This window comes from Phalacrocorax carbo, chromosome 13 (assembly GCF_963921805.1).
Source record: "Phalacrocorax carbo chromosome 13, bPhaCar2.1, whole genome shotgun sequence".
In the NCBI taxonomy this organism is placed as follows: domain Eukaryota; kingdom Metazoa; phylum Chordata; class Aves; order Suliformes; family Phalacrocoracidae; genus Phalacrocorax; species Phalacrocorax carbo.
In genome coordinates, this window is record NC_087525.1 from 15,841,267 (window position 1) to 15,861,674 (window position 20,408).

Consider the following 20,408-nt stretch of genomic DNA (forward strand, 5'->3'; position numbering starts at 1 on the left):
CATTGAAACAAAACTTTTCTGGAGTTCCTCTGCTTTGCTTTGGAGTTAAGGGACCCGTGTGAATCACAAGCCTGTCTTGTGAACGTGTCCATCTCGTCGTCCCAGGGTAAATAACAGACATTAATTGAGGAAATCTGTGTTGTAGCTGCTTATAAGAGCATATCTCACTTCTCAATATCCTTGAAGTGTTTTCTGTCTGTTGAGCAGAACAAGATAGAAGTGTGGAATGTCATCTCTGAAATACAAAATGTTCGCTGGTGTTATTCTGAAGTGAGGATTCTTATTCACACAGATTGTATTCGCACAAATTTGTGCTGCCGCCTGAAATGCCTTACTACAGTTTTTATCTTTTTTTTTTTTTTCTTTCCCCCAAAGTTGCCATTAAGATAAATGAACATTTTTCATGAGAACATGAGAACTGAATCCATCAGGTAACGCACATGTAGTAAGAGCTGTTTGTGCATACTTAACTAACAACTGCGCCTGAAGTACTGATCTGTGTTTCTTAATTCCTAGATACAAGATTCTGCTACCCTGGACATAGAAAGAGCAAACAAAGAAATTGAAATGCTTCGGAAACAGTATGAGGCAATGTCACAAGAACTAAAGGAAGCTGTCCAGGAAGCAGAAGTAGCCAAGTGTAGGAGAGATTGGGCCTTTCAAGAGCGGGATAAGATTGTCGCAGAAAGGGAAAGTATTCGGTAAGTGAATGCTAGGTGGTCCGTGAGTGATCTTTGTAACGCCTCCTCCGCAACTGATGCGGCCCTAGGACGGGCTGGGTTTGGCTAGCACGCTCTTCAGCTTGTGGGAACTTCTGCATTCGCTGTCACAGTGCGATTTCCCACCCCCACCCCCAAGTTGATGGCACCTTACAGGATACTTCGCTTTTTCTGTGCTTTCATACCTGTAATATGTCTCCAGTAAATACTGTAGTGCCTAACAATGCTGCTACATAAGAACAACAAAGTATGCATTCTTTTAGGCATGAAATACCTAATTCTGCTATAGCTGCAAATAATTCTTCACCTGTGGGGACATTTCACAATAGCTACCCAGCATATTTGCTTCTCAACGTATGTGAGGAACTAAGGGAAAATACTTAAATCAGAATTTTTTTCTGCTAGCTAAAAGAAGATAAATAGAAATAAAGTTTTGTAAGGGATAGAGAAAGTTTCTGTTATCTTGACAAGCTTTTCCTTAAGACCTAGCATATGTAATATTTTTCTTCCTTATACATTTTTCTTTTTGAGAGAGATCTTTTGAAATGCCTTTTTTTTTTTTTAAGATTTTGCATTAACTATAAAATGTGGTAAAACTAGTTCATTACTCACACAAGGTTTTAAGTGACTAACTGGAAACTTCTTTGCTTTCGAAGGACGCTGTGTGACAACTTAAGGAGGGAGAGAGACCGGGCTGTGAGTGACTTGGCGGAAGCTCTTCGCAATCTGGATGATATGAGAAAGCAGAAGAACGACGCTGTGCGTGAACTGAAGGAACTGAAGTATGTGAGAGAAATGATCAAACTGCATGGAAGTTTGTGATAAATTGCTGTGTTCGCAAGCGAATCATACGCTGTTACAGCTGTGGGGCAGCCGGGATTCCTGATACTGTGTGTGGAAACACTGCGGTATTTTTAGTTATCGAGGAAATTATTGTGATGGGCCAGATAATAAGTTTTGCTACCTTAACCTTTTTATCTCACAATTGAAACACATATTCTAAGCTTTGTACTGTGGGGATACACTTCAGCAATGTCGGATTCTTCCACTGAAGTCAGATATCTCCCAACTGTGTTCTCACTGATTTATGAACGTGAGGAAGATGGGCATCATACATCATCTCAGTGGGCTGTGAAAGAGGCTTTGCTGTGGGTATTTATCATGCCCCGCTTGTGGTCATACTGATGCAGCTCATCTGAGGGTAAATTAAGTGCATTTTGGGAGATGTTAGAAACCTAGTCGTGCACTTCAGTCGTGTAAAAATAATGCAAAAAAAGTAAGACTGTGTTAGGACAATATATAGAAAAGGAAAGTGAATTTGATAGCAGCCCAAGAATATTGGAGATGGAAGCATGGGGCAGACTTTTGGCACAGCTTGGATTTTTGATCTAGAAAACAAAATATAAGGTATCTCATGATGGTAACTTTACGTATCAGTTTATTTGAAAGGGTTGTCTGTGTCTATCAATACTTTGTCTTCACCTAGAGAGAAGATGGAGAATCAGTTGGAAAAGGAGGCCAGATTCCGTCAGTTGATGGCCCATAGTTCCCATGACTCAGCCATAGACACAGATTCTCTGGAATGGGAGACAGAAGTGGTAGAATTTGAAAAAGACAGAGTAAGTAGAAAAACATGGACTGCATTGTCTTATGTATCGGATAGCTTTGAAGTCAGTTATAACATCTTGATACTAGCTAGGATTAAACTAACTCGAACCACACGCACATACGCAGCAAGTGAGGTAGGGTCTAGATGACAAAACCAAGCTCTTATACACAAGCTTTGTATTTTTCTTCGTGTGAATTATAAGTAAAAATAGTTTCTCCATCTGATGCTGCAGGGTACCCGGGTCCGTGACCTATGAAAAAAAATCTTTTAAGTGAAACATATAGTGTTCCTGAAGGTAGTGATTTGTTGCAGAAATGGCAGTGCTAAGGCAGCCAAAACTTCAGATGTGATGGAAACACTGACATCAGAGAGCCCAGTCCTCTACTCCTACAGGCAACATCACTTATAAAATAGCTGAGCTTTTACACGAAGTTATTTCTCCTACTTTTGCTCAGATTTGATGATTAGAAATTTTGAAGTGTTAAAAATATTTATTCGTGATCTACTTGTATTTTAGAGCAACAATGCCCTTGAGCTTAAAAATCTGGGATGAAGGGAGATGCTGATCTCCCTTGCTTGCCTGTAGAGGGAGGTAAATCCCTTTTCCATTTTGGCATATTAAATAAAGTTCCTATGTTTCGCTTTCCAGATAACCTCTACATCCTTTCATTAGCCTAGTAGTACTTTTCTCCTTTTAATTTTACTTTCCTTCCTTGTAGTCTAGAATTTTTTTTTACTTCACTGCTTTGTATGCAAGTCTCGAATGCTGCTCTATCTGAAATGTTTGGCTGGCACATCACATTGGATGAAAAAATTTACTATTAGCAAACACATAGAACACACAGGTGGTCTTCCAGATTGTGTTTCATTTATAACAGCTTCTACATTTACCAGAATTCCTTTCTCATTCCTGAATGACAAAGTTTGATCGGTGCTGTCAAATTAAATCCCTTTTATTTTACTGCAAAATTTGGTGTCATCTTTTTTTATGCTGTTCCAATCTGTCTGTGTTCTGACAGTGCATCCCAACAGAACCACCAAGACATTCCTTTTTTGATAATAAAAATATTATTTAGTATTATTATATGTTGAAATACATAGATTGAAAAGACTATGAACTGAGTACCATTGCTGATCCATCAGGACCACTGTATGTAAATCCTTTCTGGGATAGCAATTCCCTTTTCACCATGCTTTTTCATCTCTCTTGATCAGCTCCTTCATCATGGGATTTTGTGCTTGCCATCTCATCCATTTTAACTCGCAACTCATAATTTTGCTTTTCCATTGTGTGGCAAACTAGTTGGCAAGTCTAGCGCATGCTGTACCTGTGCTAAACAACATGGCAGCCCGATGAATCTTCCGTTTATGCGCAGTTATTTAGTTATTCTTTTCTTCAAAGATTGCTCAAAATGTTTGCAATACGGAGATCAAACGTGCAGACTTTGTCATTTGAATATATGTTTCCCTTTCCTAAACATAGGCATTACACTTGCTGCTATCAAATCATAGCAATAAGATTGTGCCAACCTTGATCACATATATGGGAAAATTCTTGCTGACCCACCAGCGTTTCAATTCCAGGATGGAGATTATAGAGTTGAATAAATTTAAATCCTTTTAGTTTTGGTTCAACTTCACCTGTCTGCTGAAGCTCATGTTCTACGTAAACACTCAGCTCAGAACTGAGAGAAAAAGTACTCACTTCTCAGCTCTGAGGCTGTGCAATGATACTGTGATCTCTATTCGATCTGTATTTTATGGCAGCCCCGTGTTCTTCCCTATAAACTTTTTCCTTACGTAGAACATTTGGAAGACTCATAAGGATGTTGGTATACTTTTGGCAGCTTTAGCTGAATTTAATTTCTGGTAAATATTTATTTTTTTTGCATGGTTTCTCTTCAGTTCCCCTGAAGACAGTCTGCTTTTCTGATTGTAAGGGGATTAGTCATCGAACCACGTCTAGAACCACGCCTTACACATCCAATTTAAGCTCTCTTAAATTTTTACATGTTTTTAGATTTTAAAATTGGGACCCATTTAGATTTGAAGTTTCAAGTATCATCTCCCTTCAGTATGCTGCAATGGTTGGTCCAGTTTCAAGTAGAGTTCTCTAATTTTTGTGTGTGTACTATTTAACACTAAAAATGGCAATAATAAATCAATTTGTGATAACATGGTCCCAGTTTATTTTCTTTAACTAGTTTTTTTTTACCATTACTTTGCCATTTACCAAAGCTAACACTAACCTAAAATTTCCTTGTTTGGGTCAATGGCTCATTTTTAAGATACGTTTATCACTTTCCACATTGAGGGTGATCTGTTCTGGGCCGGCGTTGGTGGAATATCGCCTCTAACCTGTATGTAGAAATGGGCCCCCATAATGTTAGAGCTTTCATTCCTGTTTACTTCTGGTCTTTACCCGTATCGAAGTGGACGTCTTTCTGAGTTTGTCACCAAGACACATGCTGTTTCCTTACCTTTACAGTTGTTTTTTCCCCAAGTAATGCCCATTTTTGGGGAGCATGTCCTGTTCTCTCATTACACATCCAGCATCGTACCTTAAAACAGGTTATACATGTCTGAACGTGCTTTCTTGTGTGCTGTTCTGCTTTCCTATTCCTCTTTGGTGAAATTCCCCTTCTGCAATATTTCAGACCTAATCTGAGAGAGAGAAGGATCGCTGTAATGCCAGAGGATGCCTAATAACTAACGGAATTGGGAGCTTATATATTGAAGTACAAAATATAAAAACTTGTCTAGAACAGGTACCCCGTAAATATAAGCACATAGTTCCAACATGCAGTAATGCCTCTTGCTAACAGACAGCGGCACAATGGTTGCCAGGGCAGTCGAGTCACTTGTTAATAATATTTATTAGGACGATATGGACTTGAAAGCACTTGGTTTTGATGTGGCAGAAGGCGTGAATGAACCATACCTCCCTGGAGACTGTGGCATCTTCGTTACTAAAGTTGACAAAGGAAGTATCGCTGATGGTCGATTAAGGTAGGGTTTGACTTGGGAACATACTTTTGTTGATTGTAATAAACTAAATACGAGTATTTTGTAAATTGTCTTCAGTTTTTCTCATTTTTTCAATTTCTTTATCATTTATTAATGTCGGTTGGGAAATTGCGCTGAGAAGACCAACGCCTAAAAGCATTACAGAAATTAAACACTATTTTACGCATCCCTTAAACCTCACCAGGATTTCAGATGATCTTTTGTTTCTCTGTGTTTCGCCTACTCTGTTTATCATCTCCTCAAACTTCAATCTGTTTCATTAAATCTTGGGCAAGACATGAGGGTGAGCTATCGGGGGAGGGCAGGCAGAAAGGAGAGTAGAGCAAGGGATAATTTGCTCCTGTTCTTGGTGTCCCCAGGAGGTTTTTAACCATTCTTCTCTGTCCAATGTGCTGCTTTTAAGTAAGGAGTAGTCATTATTGATTGGAGGATATACATTTGCCAGCGAAGTGCAGACTAGAAGTCCTGACTTCTGTTTAGCTGCTATTTAATGGTTTTTCAGGAATGGAGAACTCGAGATAATTAAGGATTAGCGTGTTGAGATCAGCTCTGTTGCATCCCTTTTCATGAATGTTATCCACATGCTGCGCCCAGCAGAATATGCTTGTAACGCTGACCTGCTTATTTCTGTTTATCTGCCAGAGTGAATGATTGGTTGCTGAAGATAAATGATGTAGATCTTACTAATAAGGATAAAAAGCAAGTTATAAAAGCTGTTCTAAATGGAGGAGGTGTTATTAACATGGTGGTTCGACGAAGGAAGTCTTTAGGTGGGCGAGTGATAACACCCCTTCACATCAATGTTTCCGGACATAAAGGTAATGGCATAAAGGCTGTGTGTAAGTGGTAGGTGTTTGTTCAGCCAAAAAAGGCTTGACATAAAGGTACACGTTCTGAGCCTCTGCTTAAATCCCACTTAAACTGTTACTAACCCCCAGGCTGAGATTTTAATTAATTGTCTTCAGCAAACTAAGAATGTTCATGTTGGTGGTAGCTTTATTCTGTAAGCACAGCTTTTCCTTTTGTTCTTGGCCGGGTTTTGGGGTTTTTTTAAATGCCTACTTCTAGTTAGCTGCTTATCTGGAGAGTTACTGGGAGTCTAAACAAAACTGCTAAAGCCATCAGCCACCCCAGCTTTGTATGATGATTTTCAATTTTGGGTTATATCCCTAATTTCTCCCACTGTGTTCTTATTTCTTTAAAAGGGTTTTCAGAAATTGAAATTGAATTGGTTTAGTAGTTACATTTCTTTCTTGTGCAGGCAGGTCAGACATGCTATTTGAGCGCACGGTATTTGAATTGCAGGAGTCAATTCATGTTTATTTTGTGTATTTCAGATAGTGGGGTCAGTCTAGAAAATGGAGTATTTGTTGCTGCTGTTGTGCCTGGAAGCCCAGCTGCCAAAGAGGGTTCCCTTACTGTGGGAGATAGAATAATTGCTGTAAGTCTAGACAGTGCATTCTCCTTTTTTAATTTTATGTTTATTTTAAAGTGTTATCATTGATGCTACTCTTTAAGATCCCAAACTTTCCACTTAATTTTTTACTTTCACTGTGTTATATCCTTTTTGTGTATTTACTAAATATTTATTATAAATGAATGTGCTTGTAGGCTGAGTGATTAATATAACGCGCAGGTTATTTGCTATGCTTAGTTCATATGAGAATTTTTGAGAGACACTGATTCTTCCCATTTGGCTTATCTATAATCATACTTGTGATTTTTATACTGATTAGGAAAGGTCTGTTCCAAAAAGACATCCTTGGCTGGATGAAAGGTTTGTTGTCTTTTAAATTACGATATCACAGATGTTATCTTTTTGGAGGGGAAGTTTGTCCCTGTGTGCATTTAGACGACCTGTCTGATTTATGACCTCCTGTGAAACGGAAGGTGATTACTGTTGATGTACAAATGTGTAGAAGCTTATGTAGTGAAACAAGTGTTGTTCCGCTCTATCTCCTGTAGGAATAGCAAAACTGTAGTTTAGAGGCGTTTTTTTAGTGGGGAATGGAAAAAGAGAGGACAAGGCCAAACAGACTTCAGTCACGTATACATATAAAACCCGTGTTTTCCCTGATGCAGAGATGCTACCCTAGGATGCTTCCCACTTGCTCCCTTTGATTTATGGTTGTCTGGTTTGTTTTTTTTTTTAACGTTTAGATCAATGGCATTGCACTAGATAATAAGTCGCTTACTGAATGTGAAGCTTTGCTACGAAACTGTAGGGATTCCCTTACCCTGTCGCTGATGAAGGTGAGTAGGAGAAGCTAAATTTGCAGAATTTTCTTGAACTTATACAGAATTATTTTAGTTGTTCAGGGGAAAAAAAATGAGTGTATCATCATGGGAAAAGTGTCTGCTAAAAATAAGACCACCTGGATGCATTTCACTGGTGGCGCGCTCAGCAGTTATTTCCCAAGTAAGGCTATTGTGGCATCTGGTAGGAAATGAAACTTATTTATTGTTCTTACTTCTTTCCTATTCGTTTGCTGGTCACGTGAAATGACTTCTAGCAGAATTGCTTCTTTCTTGGTTTCCGCTTCAGTGATGCAGCAATTCTGCATGTGAAAGATAAACTGCCTCCTGACTACAGAAAGGTTTGCTTTGAGCCAGGAAGGAGTTGCGCAGAAAACTGAATCACAGAATCGGGGACCTCTGGAGATCATCTTGTCCAACCCCGCTACTTGAGCAGATACACCTAGAGCAGGGAATCCTGGCTGTCATGAGGATTCAGTACCAGGCTCTCTTTTTTGGGCTTACTGTTATACAAATACTATTCTGTTTTGCCTGTTGAGGTTAGAATCCCATTACGCTGGGCCTGTCACGTGGCCTTTGTGAAGGACAATTCTAGCTCTAAAGAGCTTGAGGTTTTAAGAAAGTAAAAAGATGAAATGAACGACGAGAGATTACTTATTAGCATCAATAGAAGTAGAATGCAGGTCCCTTCACCATCAGTACAGTGCCTCTGCCACAGCATGGAGTTGCCCTTCTGGAATTGTTCAGAAAACGTTTCAGAAATTTTTCTAGCTCCATTTTATCTTATGTTCTGTGCTTTGTATCTGTGAGATTTTAGTAAACCTTTCCCAACCATATCTACAGATGTGTTGGTGTATGTTCAGGTATAGGTAAATCAAGGAGGCTAGAATATGCCTCATACCAAACAGAAATCAGCCATAATAATAAGGTGATCACTTGTTTGGTTTTTGTTTTGTTTTAGGTTTTTCCTCAGAGTTCATCTTGGAGTGGTCAAAATATATTTGAGAATCTGAAGGATTCGGAAAAAATATCAAACTGTAGGGTTCATACATCAGAGATACAAGCCCAAAATAAAAGAAATCTAAAACTCAACAGCTCCACACAGACTGACATTTTCAATCCAGACATCATGGATGGCAAGAAGGACCAGAGCGATCAGGGCAGCGGTTCATTTTGCGATCACAAACCTTTCCCTAATAACACGTTACGAGTAGACTCTCATAGGAGCGCAGTGCACAGTTGCCACAGTAACTCAGAACACAGCCTCAGCTCGTTCAGCCCAGAGACATACGGGGACCGAGGCTTTGGAGCTGTTGACTTGGACAACAGGAGGCTGCCTTACGAACCTACAGGAGCTGACTGTATGATGGTTGAGACCACATTTGACAAAGGACATGGAACTAAGCATAGCGGAGGTACCTGGCCAAAAGTCATGGTTAATATCTCAGCAACAGAAACGGAAAAGTTCTCTGTGTACAAAAAGCCAAAACAAAGGAAATCTATCTTTGATCCTGATACCTTCAAAAGACCACCGACTCCTCCCAAGCTGGAGTACCTTTCCCCTAACCAGGTGCCAGGCCATTCGCCGCAGCCGTCAAAAGCCGAAGTGGCTTCAACTCCTCCAACTCCTCCTAAGAGAAGTGACTCTATCAAGTTTAAACATAAACAGCAGACAAGCTCTGCATCAGAGTCTACAGTAACAACTGGATCACCGCCCACCAGCCCGGCCACTGCCCAAGCTCCGGTTTCCTTGGCACTTAAACAGGACTCAGCTACTCTCAAGGGGCGCAGCAGGAATGCTGGGCATTATTATCGGGAGGAGGGTATCGACTGCACTCATCTCTCCTCAAGGAAATCCTGTGAAGATGATATTGGCTTTCAAAGAGTTGAAGAGCCAGAGATTAAGAGACCAAGGCCAAAATCAGCTCCTGCACTGAGGCATAAAATGACCCCTATGCCTATTCCTAATCCTGCGCTTCAGGTAGAAACTTGGAGCACAAAACCAGATACCTGAAAGTGGATTTTCAGTGTGGTTTTGGTTGACTAGTTGCATTCCGTAACAGGAGAAGCATAGCCCGTTCTCAAAACCCAGGTCCCTGAGAAGCTACCCCAGGCTCAGTTGTCACTTAGCGGTACCACAAAAGACAAAACCAGTTTGTGGAGTTGCAGTGTTCAACAGGCAGTGGTGGCCACCAGAGAGAACGATAGGGTTCAGCTTAGTAGCCGTATCTCAGGTTTTAATGCTGCTTGATGGAAGAACAGGGCTCTTTCCTGTATGTTGGTTTTGAGGTATGTAGGTAGGTTATGAAAAAACTTTTTCAGGTTTTGACAACCTGAAAAAAACACGAGTAAATGCACACACGAGTAAATGCACACACGAGTAAATGCACACACGAGTAAATGCACACACGAGTAAATGCACACACGAGTAAATGCACACACGAGTAAATGCACACACGCAGCTTTAGAAAGGCTGAAAATAGGGCCTCCTAAGTTTTAAAAAAATCAGATTGGTTGCCCGGTTCACTGTACAAGTTAATGGAAAAAGGTATACTGTTCGCAGTGTTGGTTTTTGTCAGTCTTTCTGTGTGGCTAAGTAATTCTGCAGATCTAATTTGAAATTCATAGGGTGTTAGGCACGGGACACCATAAAGACAGACTAAGTATGAGAATGTGGTTTAATAACACAGTTCAAAGTGAGACTATCATTTGTTAGAATAAGCAACCACTCTGTGGAGATTGTGGGTCACGTCTTAACCGGAGTAGGTGGAAGGAACATTTCATGTGGTCTAGGAAAACGAACCTATTTAGGTGACTGTTATATAAAGTGGCATAATCAGTAATGTGCTTTCAGGTCCACTGCCTCAGATTTGCTCAGGTGACAGATACAGATTCCCCCACCCCCTCCCAAAAATCTGGTTTCAAAAAGTGTTACTTTTCTTGTATATAATAACATCATAATGACTTAGAGTATCATATTCTTTGCCTGTACTTGTTTATACCTGTATAATTCCACCCTCTTCATTGAGTATTAGAAGCAACAGAGACAGTAGAGCTGAACTGGGGGTAGTGGATGGTTTGGAGCCATATTCTGCAAAAATGCTACTGCAAGAGAAAAACTGGCAATTTTGTTTCTTCCATTGTATTCCTCCCACATTCCCTAACATTTTGGGGGAAAAATAGTTACACAGAGCTTTAATCCTTTTGTTATAGGAGTGTCCATCAAAGTCTGCGTTATCAGTGACAGAAAAGCGTAAGGGTTTAATTTTGCAGGTGAAATCAGCATATTTATTCTGAACAGGTCTGAGGAGAGTATGGCTTTTCATCAAGAACTGCACCCCAAGAAGTGAAGGAAGGCGTATCCCAGTGTCATCTTTTGGCACGTGTATAACAACGAAACCAGATCAAGCTGTTGAACAGCTATATTTGAATATAGGGTGTTTGCTTTATATAGAATATCAAGTTGATCCATTAGCACTGATACTCCCATGTTTCATTATAGTACACTTGCATGAGCATATATGTTGCCCTGGTTATAACAGTAGTAATATTACTGTAGTACATGAAGCATTTCCAACTGGGATAAGGACACGTGTAGGTGGGGACTTAGGTGTAAGAAACCTGTTGGATGGATCAGAGGGGGTGATTTCGGCACTCGCTGTTTAAAAGGCCAGAAAGGATTGACAAGGACATATTACAGTTGGTTCAAAGACTACCCAAGTGATGCCGCGGGTATCATATACGTGTTGGTTCGAGGTGAAGAAAATTGCATAGTAGAATTATAAAGTAGTAATTTCTCTTTTTAGAGGTTACTTGATGTATTAGTTAATTTACATTTCTGGGGGTAAATTAGGACTAGGTTCTGTGATTCTTTTATTTTCTCCTTCCTTAATTTCTCCCCTGTCCTCCCAGAGAGCAGGCAGAACTTTGTAACTCTGAAGTTGTTGTTGACTAGAGAGCAGAAGTGATGTTGTGCCTCGAAAAGTGGACACCATTTACTCTGAAAATTTCTTTCTGGGGGAATTGTCTTTGTGCACTACAACGACGCCAGGCTGTGTAACAGTAGTGTCCAGTCTGCGTGTATTCGCTGCTGAAGTAGTGCTTAAAATATCAAAAGTATGCATATGGAATATGCAGTGTAGTTGAATTTGTAGCCATATTGGGTGGTATCAATTTCCTTTGCTGTGTGTGTACACAGTTAAGTCTGTGTTCTTTGATAAGCTGATAAATTTCAGAGAGCTTTCATCCCTGAGTAGTAGGTGGTACAGTTCTGATACAGCCATGGTAGTGACCAAGTATTGGTTCTGAGAAGGTACCTCTACATTTTATAGCCTCGGTGCTCTCAGTATCTCCTCACTTAATTAAAATACTGCGATCACAAAAAGCATAAATACGTTTTCAGTAATTATTTTTCATTTATTATTTCAATCCCATGTCTTGTGTTGTACGTTTCCAGTGTGTAAACTCTGCATGCTGAGCCCTGAACTTGTAGCTCTCTGGTATCGCTGTCAGTATCTGAGCTGTTCTCCTGTTTCTTAACTCACCAGAGTCTGCTCATTATGCACAGAACAGAAGTTGTGACGGTTCCAAAACCTGAATTGCTCTGTTGAGGAGAGGTTGCTCTACACCTCTGAGGGTCTGAAAATACAGGCTTAGAGAAAAACGTTTTCTGGCTTGTTAGCCAGGTCTTCTTTAGGAAACGCTTGCAACAGTGGCTGAAACAACAGTTGAAACACCCTGTGAAAGCAGTATTTTGTAGGAGCAATGCTGGGTGTTTTGCTGTGAAGGGAAGTACACCAGTTAAGGTGCAAACATTGGCCTGAAAAGATTACAAAATAATAAAAAGAAATAATGGAGGAGGATGGAGGAAGGAAGGAGTAGGGGTGAATAGCAGCATTGAAAGGTAAAGGTGTAACCGGCACTGGGATGGCGAGCATGTTCTGGGACAGATCTAGGAAGTCTGAAGTTGCTTACTGCCTACAAAGTTGGCTATTTCATTTATTTCTGAATCTCTAACTTCCTGTAATTAAACTTGTATGTTTTTGTAGGTGCAGAAATATGCGCCAGCTAGTGAGGAGCACCTGTCTCCAGAGCTGCAGGAATGGGCACCATATTCACCAAAACGGTCTGCCAGGCACAGCGATGGCTTTGTGCCTGCCGCCTTATACACCGGCGGCATGTCAGCAGGTGAGTGGCAGAACTCCGAGTTCCTTTCTAAAATGCCCCAAGGAATTTGTCCATACTGGACAATATTGGGGATTAGCTGTGGTAGTTGCAGAAAAAACATGACTCACAAAACATTTTTCCATGGTCTGCTCAGCTTTTGGACTGTAAATAAGTGAAAGCTGTTTAAGACCCATTAAGGAAACTGAGCAACTACTGGCTGAAGGGTTTGTGTTTCACCAGCTTCTGTGCAGAGGAGCCTATACATTAGGTAGACAAGTAAGATTTCCAGTGTTTTTGAAAGTGAACAGTAAATGGAGGCATCCCAGGCTTTAGATGCTCAACTTCTGAAATACTTCCAAGGGAAAAGATGTGGTGTTCAGGAAGTGCAACATATTACGTTCTGCCTATTGGAAATAAAACTTGAGTATCTCAAGTTGAGGCCCAAACTGGGTGTGATCTTAATCCAAATTAAAGAGTAAATGCCAGTGTGTTTGAGAGACTAAGCTGCTGAAGAGGGGACTCATAAGCAGCTCACACAGAAATCAGTATAATCAGGTAGAACACAAAACAGCATATTGTCTCAGTCTACGGAACAGTTGTTGGTGTTGAGGTTCACATCAGCAGGTTTTAAATTGGCACAGACTAAATGGAGTGCTCCAGGAGCGAATTAGGGTATCATACACTAGTTGCTTTGAATTGGTAAGCTTGTTGCCAGGTGGGTTTTTCAGTCCTTAGTGTAGCTACCTTCAGCAGTTGTATACAAACCTTGACTTTTGAAATCAAGCCAATATTGATTTTTGAGTTTACCCTCAGTTCTTTGGAAAGCCCCAAACTCCTGCATGTTCTATAAGTTATGAAGACTTTCTTCTTCCTGGAGCCCGCGAAGGAGGTAGTGACTTGTGTATCTGGAACAATGGATGGCTTCAAACCCCATTGTCCCAATCAATTTTCAGAATGTAAACATGTTGCTCAAGAGTAGTTCAGATCAGAGAAGTTTTTGGTCTTTGATTTCTTTTCTCTCTCTTTCTTGGTCTCTTTTAACAATAGAAGAAAAAGTATTAAAAGGTATTATTTCTAACTAAAAGCTTTATCTTATCATGATACCTTTGCATAATAACCCAGTCAAGTCAAACTTACATTTGACAATACATTTGTATGTTTTGAAATGTGAACAAGTTTTTGCTGTTGTATTCTGTGCCACCAAATCATTTAAGAGGAAGTTGGTCAAGTAGACTTGGTTTGAATCATAGAATCGTAGAACAACTTGGTTTGGAAGGGGCCTTCAGAGGCCATCTAGTCCAACCCCCCTGCCGTGAGCAGGGACATCTTTGACTAGATCAGGTTGCTCAGAGCCCCGTCCAGCCTGGCCTTGGATGTTTACAGGGATGGGGCATCGACCACCTCTCCGGGCAACCTGGGCCAGGGTTTCCCCACCATCATTGTAAAAATTTCTTCCTTACATCTCGTCTAAATCTCCCCTCTTTTAGTTTAAAAGTATTACCCCTTGTCCTATTGCAACAGGCCCTGCTAAAAAGTTTGTCCCCATTTTTCTTATAGTTCCTCTTTAAGCACTGGAAGGCTGCAATAAGGTCTCCCCGCAGCCTTCCCTTCCCCAGGCTGCACAACCCCAGCTCTCCCAGCCCGGCCTCGCAGCAGAGGGGCTCCAGCCCTCGGAGCATTTCTGTGCCCCCTCTGGCCCCGCTCCAACAGCCCCGTGTCTGTCCCGTGCTGAGGAGCCCCGAGCTGGAGGCGGCGCTGCAGGGGGGTCTCGCAGAGCAGGGCAGAGGGGCAGGACCCCCTTCCTCGCCCGGCTGCCCGCGCTGCTGGGGATGCAGCCCCGGGCACGGTTGGCTTCTGGGCTGCGAGCGCACGTTGCCGGCTCATGTCCAGCTTTTCATTCAGCACCCCCGAGTCCTTCCCCGCAGGGCTGCTCTCAGTTGGTTCAGTACTGAAGGATGAGTGTACTCAGAAGAACAGCTTGAGTAATAAGTTTCATAAATAAATATTGAAATACTTTAAAGTCATAGGACACACTAGAAGTGGGAGTCTTTGAGGCAACAGAAGAGAAACAAGAATCATTTTAACTGCAGTCAGTTCAAGTACAAAATAAAAACTGTGCTCCTGTCAGACTGTTCAAAGAGAAATGCACAATTTTTGTGGCTGTCTAAAAAAGTTTGGTACTTGAAAACTAGTAGCTTTTAGTTACCAGTGCGTATTAAAATCACGTACTGTGAATGACTTCATTTTCTGGTTATCTAATCCACTTTATTATTGACTCATTACAAATTCTAATCCAGACTTTAACTATGCATGTGCAACTTCAAAGGTGTCACATGCTGCTTAATAATGTATTTGTATGCTTTGTATGCTAATAATTATTTATAGATATGTGTTCATACATGCAAATGTTGTGATATGTAATGATGTAAATATTTAAATGTATTTAAAATCTGTAGTTTATGTGCTAATAATGTTGGTAAGAACGTGTTTTTATCATCTTAAGCAGGTACTGTTCCAAGAAGCTTAGCACCGTGCCCCGCAGTAACTGCTGTCATGAGAAATCCAATCTATACTGCCTGGAGCCATCGGGTTCACACCAGCAATTGCCCATCAGTCGCCAGCCAAATATGCCATCAGCATCTGCATCCCAGGTGTCTGGAAATTTGTATCTCCTTAAATTTTTTGTTTTCATTAGGATGAAATTGCTTCTGTTAGTTGTTTTATGCAGCGTGGAGTGAAAAGCACTGCTGTTGGGTGCTATTTTGACCCAGGGTTCTCAAAACCGTTATTGTGTGCAAGTGACGTGCCAGTTGCTTTCACCTCTTCCAGTAACTGGTGGATTAGGTTTCCCCCTGCTCCACTCGCTGATATTGACAAAAGCAATTATTTTTTTGATGAACTAATTTCTAATGTTTTGTCTCGTCCTTGCCAAAACAAATAAAGCCTTGCCCCCCTTTTTATAGCACTTCAGGCTATTATTCCTCTGACTTCTCTTAATTTATAAAACAATGGGACAACTGGGAAGTGGGAAGGAGAGGAACATGCTTTTTATTCAACAGCTCAGGGATAACCAAAATTTTTTGTTGGCTGACCTGCTATTTGCTGAGGTGCTTTGCCCAGTTCTAACTGTTGCCCCGTTCTCCTTGTCTTTTGGTGTAGTTCCCAGCATCAAGGTCGCCTGAGTTTGGACCTAAGCCATAAGCACTCCGGTGACTACTCTGAAAATTCACGTACAAGAGCATCTCATGGCTCAAATTCATTACCATCCAGCGCAAGACTTGGTAACTAACTTTTCTGATTTATTTCCTGTGGGATTCTCATATCTTGGAGGCAAAGAATAATCCTTAAGTACACGCGTAGTGGGATTGTCACAGCTAGCAAAGCCTAAAGGCCCCTGTGTTCCTTTGCTTCATTTTGTGTGGTTTTACGACTGAAGGTGTTCCTTGGAAGTAGCTGTGTTTAAATCGTTCCTTATAGTCTCTTTAAAATGCTCCATGTGTGTGAGTGGTTCTCCTTTCCGTGCCTGTTACTGGTTGGAAGTACCCTTATAAAGATGGGAGGCTCAGCCAAAGTATTTTTGAGGTTCAGTGAGGTGGAGAGAGCCTCTGGGACAAAAAATCAGGGATGACTAATGTAAATGGTATTCCTGGAAGATAAATTACACTTAGGTTTACTTGATTGACATGTAGGATTGCGCTTATCCCAGTAATACCAAAGCAAATGCATGCTGTGTCGTAATGACATTTTAACATTTTAAAATCTTAAAAATATTAAATTATGTAATAACCTTTTTCTGCATGTTTGCATTCCTGGGTTCCATCAATGATTGGCAGTTGCATCTCAGTAGAGCACGGCAGCTTTGTAACCACAGCAAAAAAATGGCATAAGAGTTTGCAACCAGTGTCAAAAAATTATGTGTTCATCCAAGCAGAGAGTAACCAGAATATTTTAAGTGCCTTTTGGGAAGTCTCATGGATTCAGAGTAAACAGAGATGTTAGATTCTCGCTCGGACTTCAAGTTAAGTTTCATTTTATTGAAAAATGTTAGAACTGTCTTTCACACGAGAAGGAACAGTGCGTGTATATACTGTATAGCTGCATTGGGTGCTGTTTATACTGACTGCCATCAAGACAATTTACTTAGAAATGCGATCTACACGATATATACGAGGGTAGTAATCAGGGCATGTGCATAAATTCAGAGGCTGTTTTAATGCTCACTGAAGAAGTAGAATCTAACTGTACTTTTTTGTTCAATGTCGTTGCTTTTACTTATGTCATTGTAACGTTCTCTTGTAAAAATAGGTTCTTCGAGTAACTTGCAATACAGAACAGAACGAATTAAGATCCCTTTAACACCAAGATATCCAAGGTCCATGATGGGCTCTGACAGAGGTGAATTATTTCATAAGTAATTTTAGTCATACTATTTTCAGCATTTCCAGTCCAAAGCCTTTGCAGTTATTAAATCAGGTTGCGCCAAAATCTAAACGTGCCAGTTCTATTAAGGTCACAAAACCTGCATTTTGCCACAGAAAGGTTAAAAAAAGGAAACTTTCTAATGAAAGTTGATTTTTTCTGTTAGTTGACTCTAGGACACGGCGCACTAAGGAAAAGTGCACGAATAGAAGTAACAATAAGCATTGTTGTATGTTTTACAACTGTAGTTCTCTTCTAGAATGATGTCTGAAAAGTTTTAACAGTGAGATGACCTGCATTACTTTTTGAGTCTTTAAGTATTTGCGTATCATTGATTGTAAATTACATTTTTAAATACAGTGGAAATATTCCATTACTTCACTCAAAATTGCTTGGTGGAGGATATTTAAAGGCCCGGTACAAATACCAGTTGGAGTGCTGGAGAGCTGTTAAATTCAGAGTTTAATGCCAGTAAACAACTCTCTGCTGCCATCGTTGCTCTGATGTTCAGTAGCCTGAGTAGACTGTATGCAATGCCTTCCTAACTGGGCAGTTATAATTCCTGCAGACGGCTTTCATTTGTGATGAGTAATTTGAGATTTACTTTCTGTAGCTTTTTCAGAGGAAGCAAACTGAATGTTTCTATCAGGGCAGTTGTTCAGTAAATTACTCAGGCAGGTTACAGCCAGGGAAGAGACACAACCAGATTCATGTCAAGCTGGTTTGAAATTGCAGAACTTTCCTGTCTTTGTGTATGATTCACGTCAGGGTTTCGTTGGTGTTTCCAGGTGTTTCATAATGTGTCCCCTACCCAAAGGAAAGGGCCGTCTATAAATATTTCATTTGAAAATAAACCTATGTATTAAATTTTTATTTTCCTTCTCCTTTCCTGTTTTCTATTATTTTTCTTCAACTTTGCATTGCTAAGTGTTTTCAGACACGCATATGGTGTAGCTTGTCTGTAACCTCCTCTGCTTGCGAGCGGCAGCAGCCGTATGCGTGCTTATGGAGGACAGATTTGACGCGCAGTCATTAAGGGCAGTAGGTTCGCGCTGTCTGAACTTAGTTACCTGGCCTCCCCGAGCTCCTTACACGGCTGTCAGAGTGCTAGTGAACAGTCGGTCCTCTTTGTGGTCCAGATGCGGATGGTGTCTTCCATTATGTCTGTGCAGATCTCCAAACTATGACAGATGCAGGATACTAAATCTCAGCTGTGCATTTTCCATAGGCTCCTTGTCCCACTCTGAATGTAGCAGTCCCAGCTTGATAACTCCTCCGCAGTCACCTCTGAACTTGGAAACGTCTTCCTTCGCCAGCAGCCAGTCTCAGAACTCCCTTTCTACGTTACCTAGGATTTCCATTAGCCCAGTATCTATCGGAGAACGTAGAAAAGATAGGTAAGGTCCCCACGTTATTTGCTTTTAACACAAATGTGTCTGCAGAAATTTTGTATGTTTGTTTATTGGGCTGAAGGAACGTCAACGTTGAATGTAAATGACAAATATGTAGGTGCAGAGGTGCACCTCAGGTCCTGTTAGTCTATGTTTTTATTTTCTTTACATAGAACGTAAGAAATCTTTGTGGTTTTTTTTTTCTTTAAAACCAAAGGGTGGATTCTTGAGTTCAGAAAATTAAGGAGTTTCATAAGGGTTTTATTTCTTCTATGTTAGATTAATGGCCGCACCAAATAAGAGCGGTCTCAGTTGGAATATACCCCTTCAGCTGAACTACCTCAGATGCCTGTTTGTGATAGGCTTGTTCTGTACCCTGGAAAACTAAATAAAACCAAGACCTTAACATCTGATAGATAAATATCAGGTGCCTTAGCGTTGTACAATACATGCGCTAACCACTATGCCTCGATTCAATTTAGCCAGAAAACATGAAAAATTGAGGTCATAACTGCCAGAACGTATCCATATGTACAGATGCAATTTTACTACTGCGACTGATCCCTTTGGCTGCACCTGGGCTGCTGCCAGCAACAGCATTAAGTGTATGTGTAGCTGCTTGCAGAATTTGAACCTGATCCGATAGCTTTCTTAAAAACGTGAGCTTTGTGTTTAAAAAACTTTCTGTGTCTCGTGATGAATATTTTCAAGATACGTTGCTCATGGTATCAGTCTTGGGCATCTGATTTCATTTTATTGTGATCTGGCTAGACTGAAGATACGAAAAAGTTTGCATGAATTCAAAGCATTGAACAACAAGACACAAATCTGCATCAGGCTGTTATTTACAGTAAGGCGGCCGAACGCCCCTCTGGCAGTGTAAAGGAGCTGTGATGTGTTGGAATAGATGACATTTATGTGGACTTCAAGACCCCTTTGTATTGCTTGATTTATGTAAAAGGAGTGACCATAAAAATGTGAATGATAAAGTAATAAGGATATTCTGTATTCTAAGTTTTCTGGTAGTAATAAAAAGTTATTCATAAAATGTTTTGTGAAACTTGTCTCGTTTAAAGAATCGGTAACTAAGTTCGAATGTATATTGTGTACAGAGGACAGTGGTTCTTCGAGGTTTTTGTCAATTTTCATTCTCTCTTACTTCAGTGTGACTTTTGCACTACGTGTACTCAATTTGTGTTCTCATATAAATGTTCCTCTAATTGTCACTTGCAAATTCAAAGTCAGAATTCCTTTTCTCTGTCACCTGACTAATGATGTATATCGTTCAGCCAAAAAAGCTAGGGTTTTGACACACCTAAAACTTCGTGTATCTGAGCCCAAGATACGTGTTCTGATCTCTGGGAAATACCAATTTCCGTTAATGTGGATCAGACTGTTTCCAGCCCCTTCACTCTTGCTGGGCATAGGTAGAAACCGTAGTCTGATTTGGCTCTTGAAAAAGCATGTAGTTCTAAGTTTTTGGTTGTGTTTGTTTTTAAAAAATTCAAAACACCTAACAAACACAAACCGTTCTTAATTTAGGTAAGTAGCTAATTTAAGTCTATCCTAAGAAAATGTTTGAAGATGCCTAGATAGCATTTTAAATGGTTATTTGGTCTTATAATTCTCTCTGTTCCCCACAAAATACAAGTAACTTGCTTGGCCTTTCCCCAGGTAAAAATAATAATAATACAAATGGGGGAAAAGCCTCAACCACCAATGTTTCTGTTTCTTGTCTTGATTTTAATTTAAATGAAAATTAAAAGATCTGATCAATTAAGACTCTTTTCTAATCAGTGTTCAGTGATTCTGGCAGGCAGT

The 20,408-nt window shown here is 40.4% G+C and overlaps 1 protein-coding gene across 3 annotated transcripts in view; it reads left to right on the forward strand.

The window, feature by feature from the left end:
• DLG5 (discs large MAGUK scaffold protein 5) overlaps window positions 1-20,408 on the forward strand; it is a 112,118-nt gene that overhangs the window by 75,484 nt on the left and 16,226 nt on the right. For 2 of the 3 annotated variants that reach the window (XM_064464907.1, XM_064464909.1), the window contains 13 exons: window positions 517-701; window positions 1,376-1,501; window positions 2,206-2,338; window positions 5,210-5,337; window positions 5,998-6,173; window positions 6,693-6,796; window positions 7,516-7,608; window positions 8,573-9,592; window positions 12,660-12,798; window positions 15,281-15,428; window positions 15,937-16,058; window positions 17,083-17,172; window positions 18,425-18,593. In XM_064464907.1, coding sequence (XP_064320977.1) covers window positions 517-701; window positions 1,376-1,501; window positions 2,206-2,338; window positions 5,210-5,337; window positions 5,998-6,173; window positions 6,693-6,796; window positions 7,516-7,608; window positions 8,573-9,592; window positions 12,660-12,798; window positions 15,281-15,428; window positions 15,937-16,058; window positions 17,083-17,172; window positions 18,425-18,593 — 2,633 coding nt within the window. The remainder of the gene's footprint in view (window positions 1-516; window positions 702-1,375; window positions 1,502-2,205; window positions 2,339-5,209; window positions 5,338-5,997; window positions 6,174-6,692; window positions 6,797-7,515; window positions 7,609-8,572; window positions 9,593-12,659; window positions 12,799-15,280; window positions 15,429-15,936; window positions 16,059-17,082; window positions 17,173-18,424; window positions 18,594-20,408) is intronic. The other variant, XM_064464908.1, reaches the window with a different exon arrangement.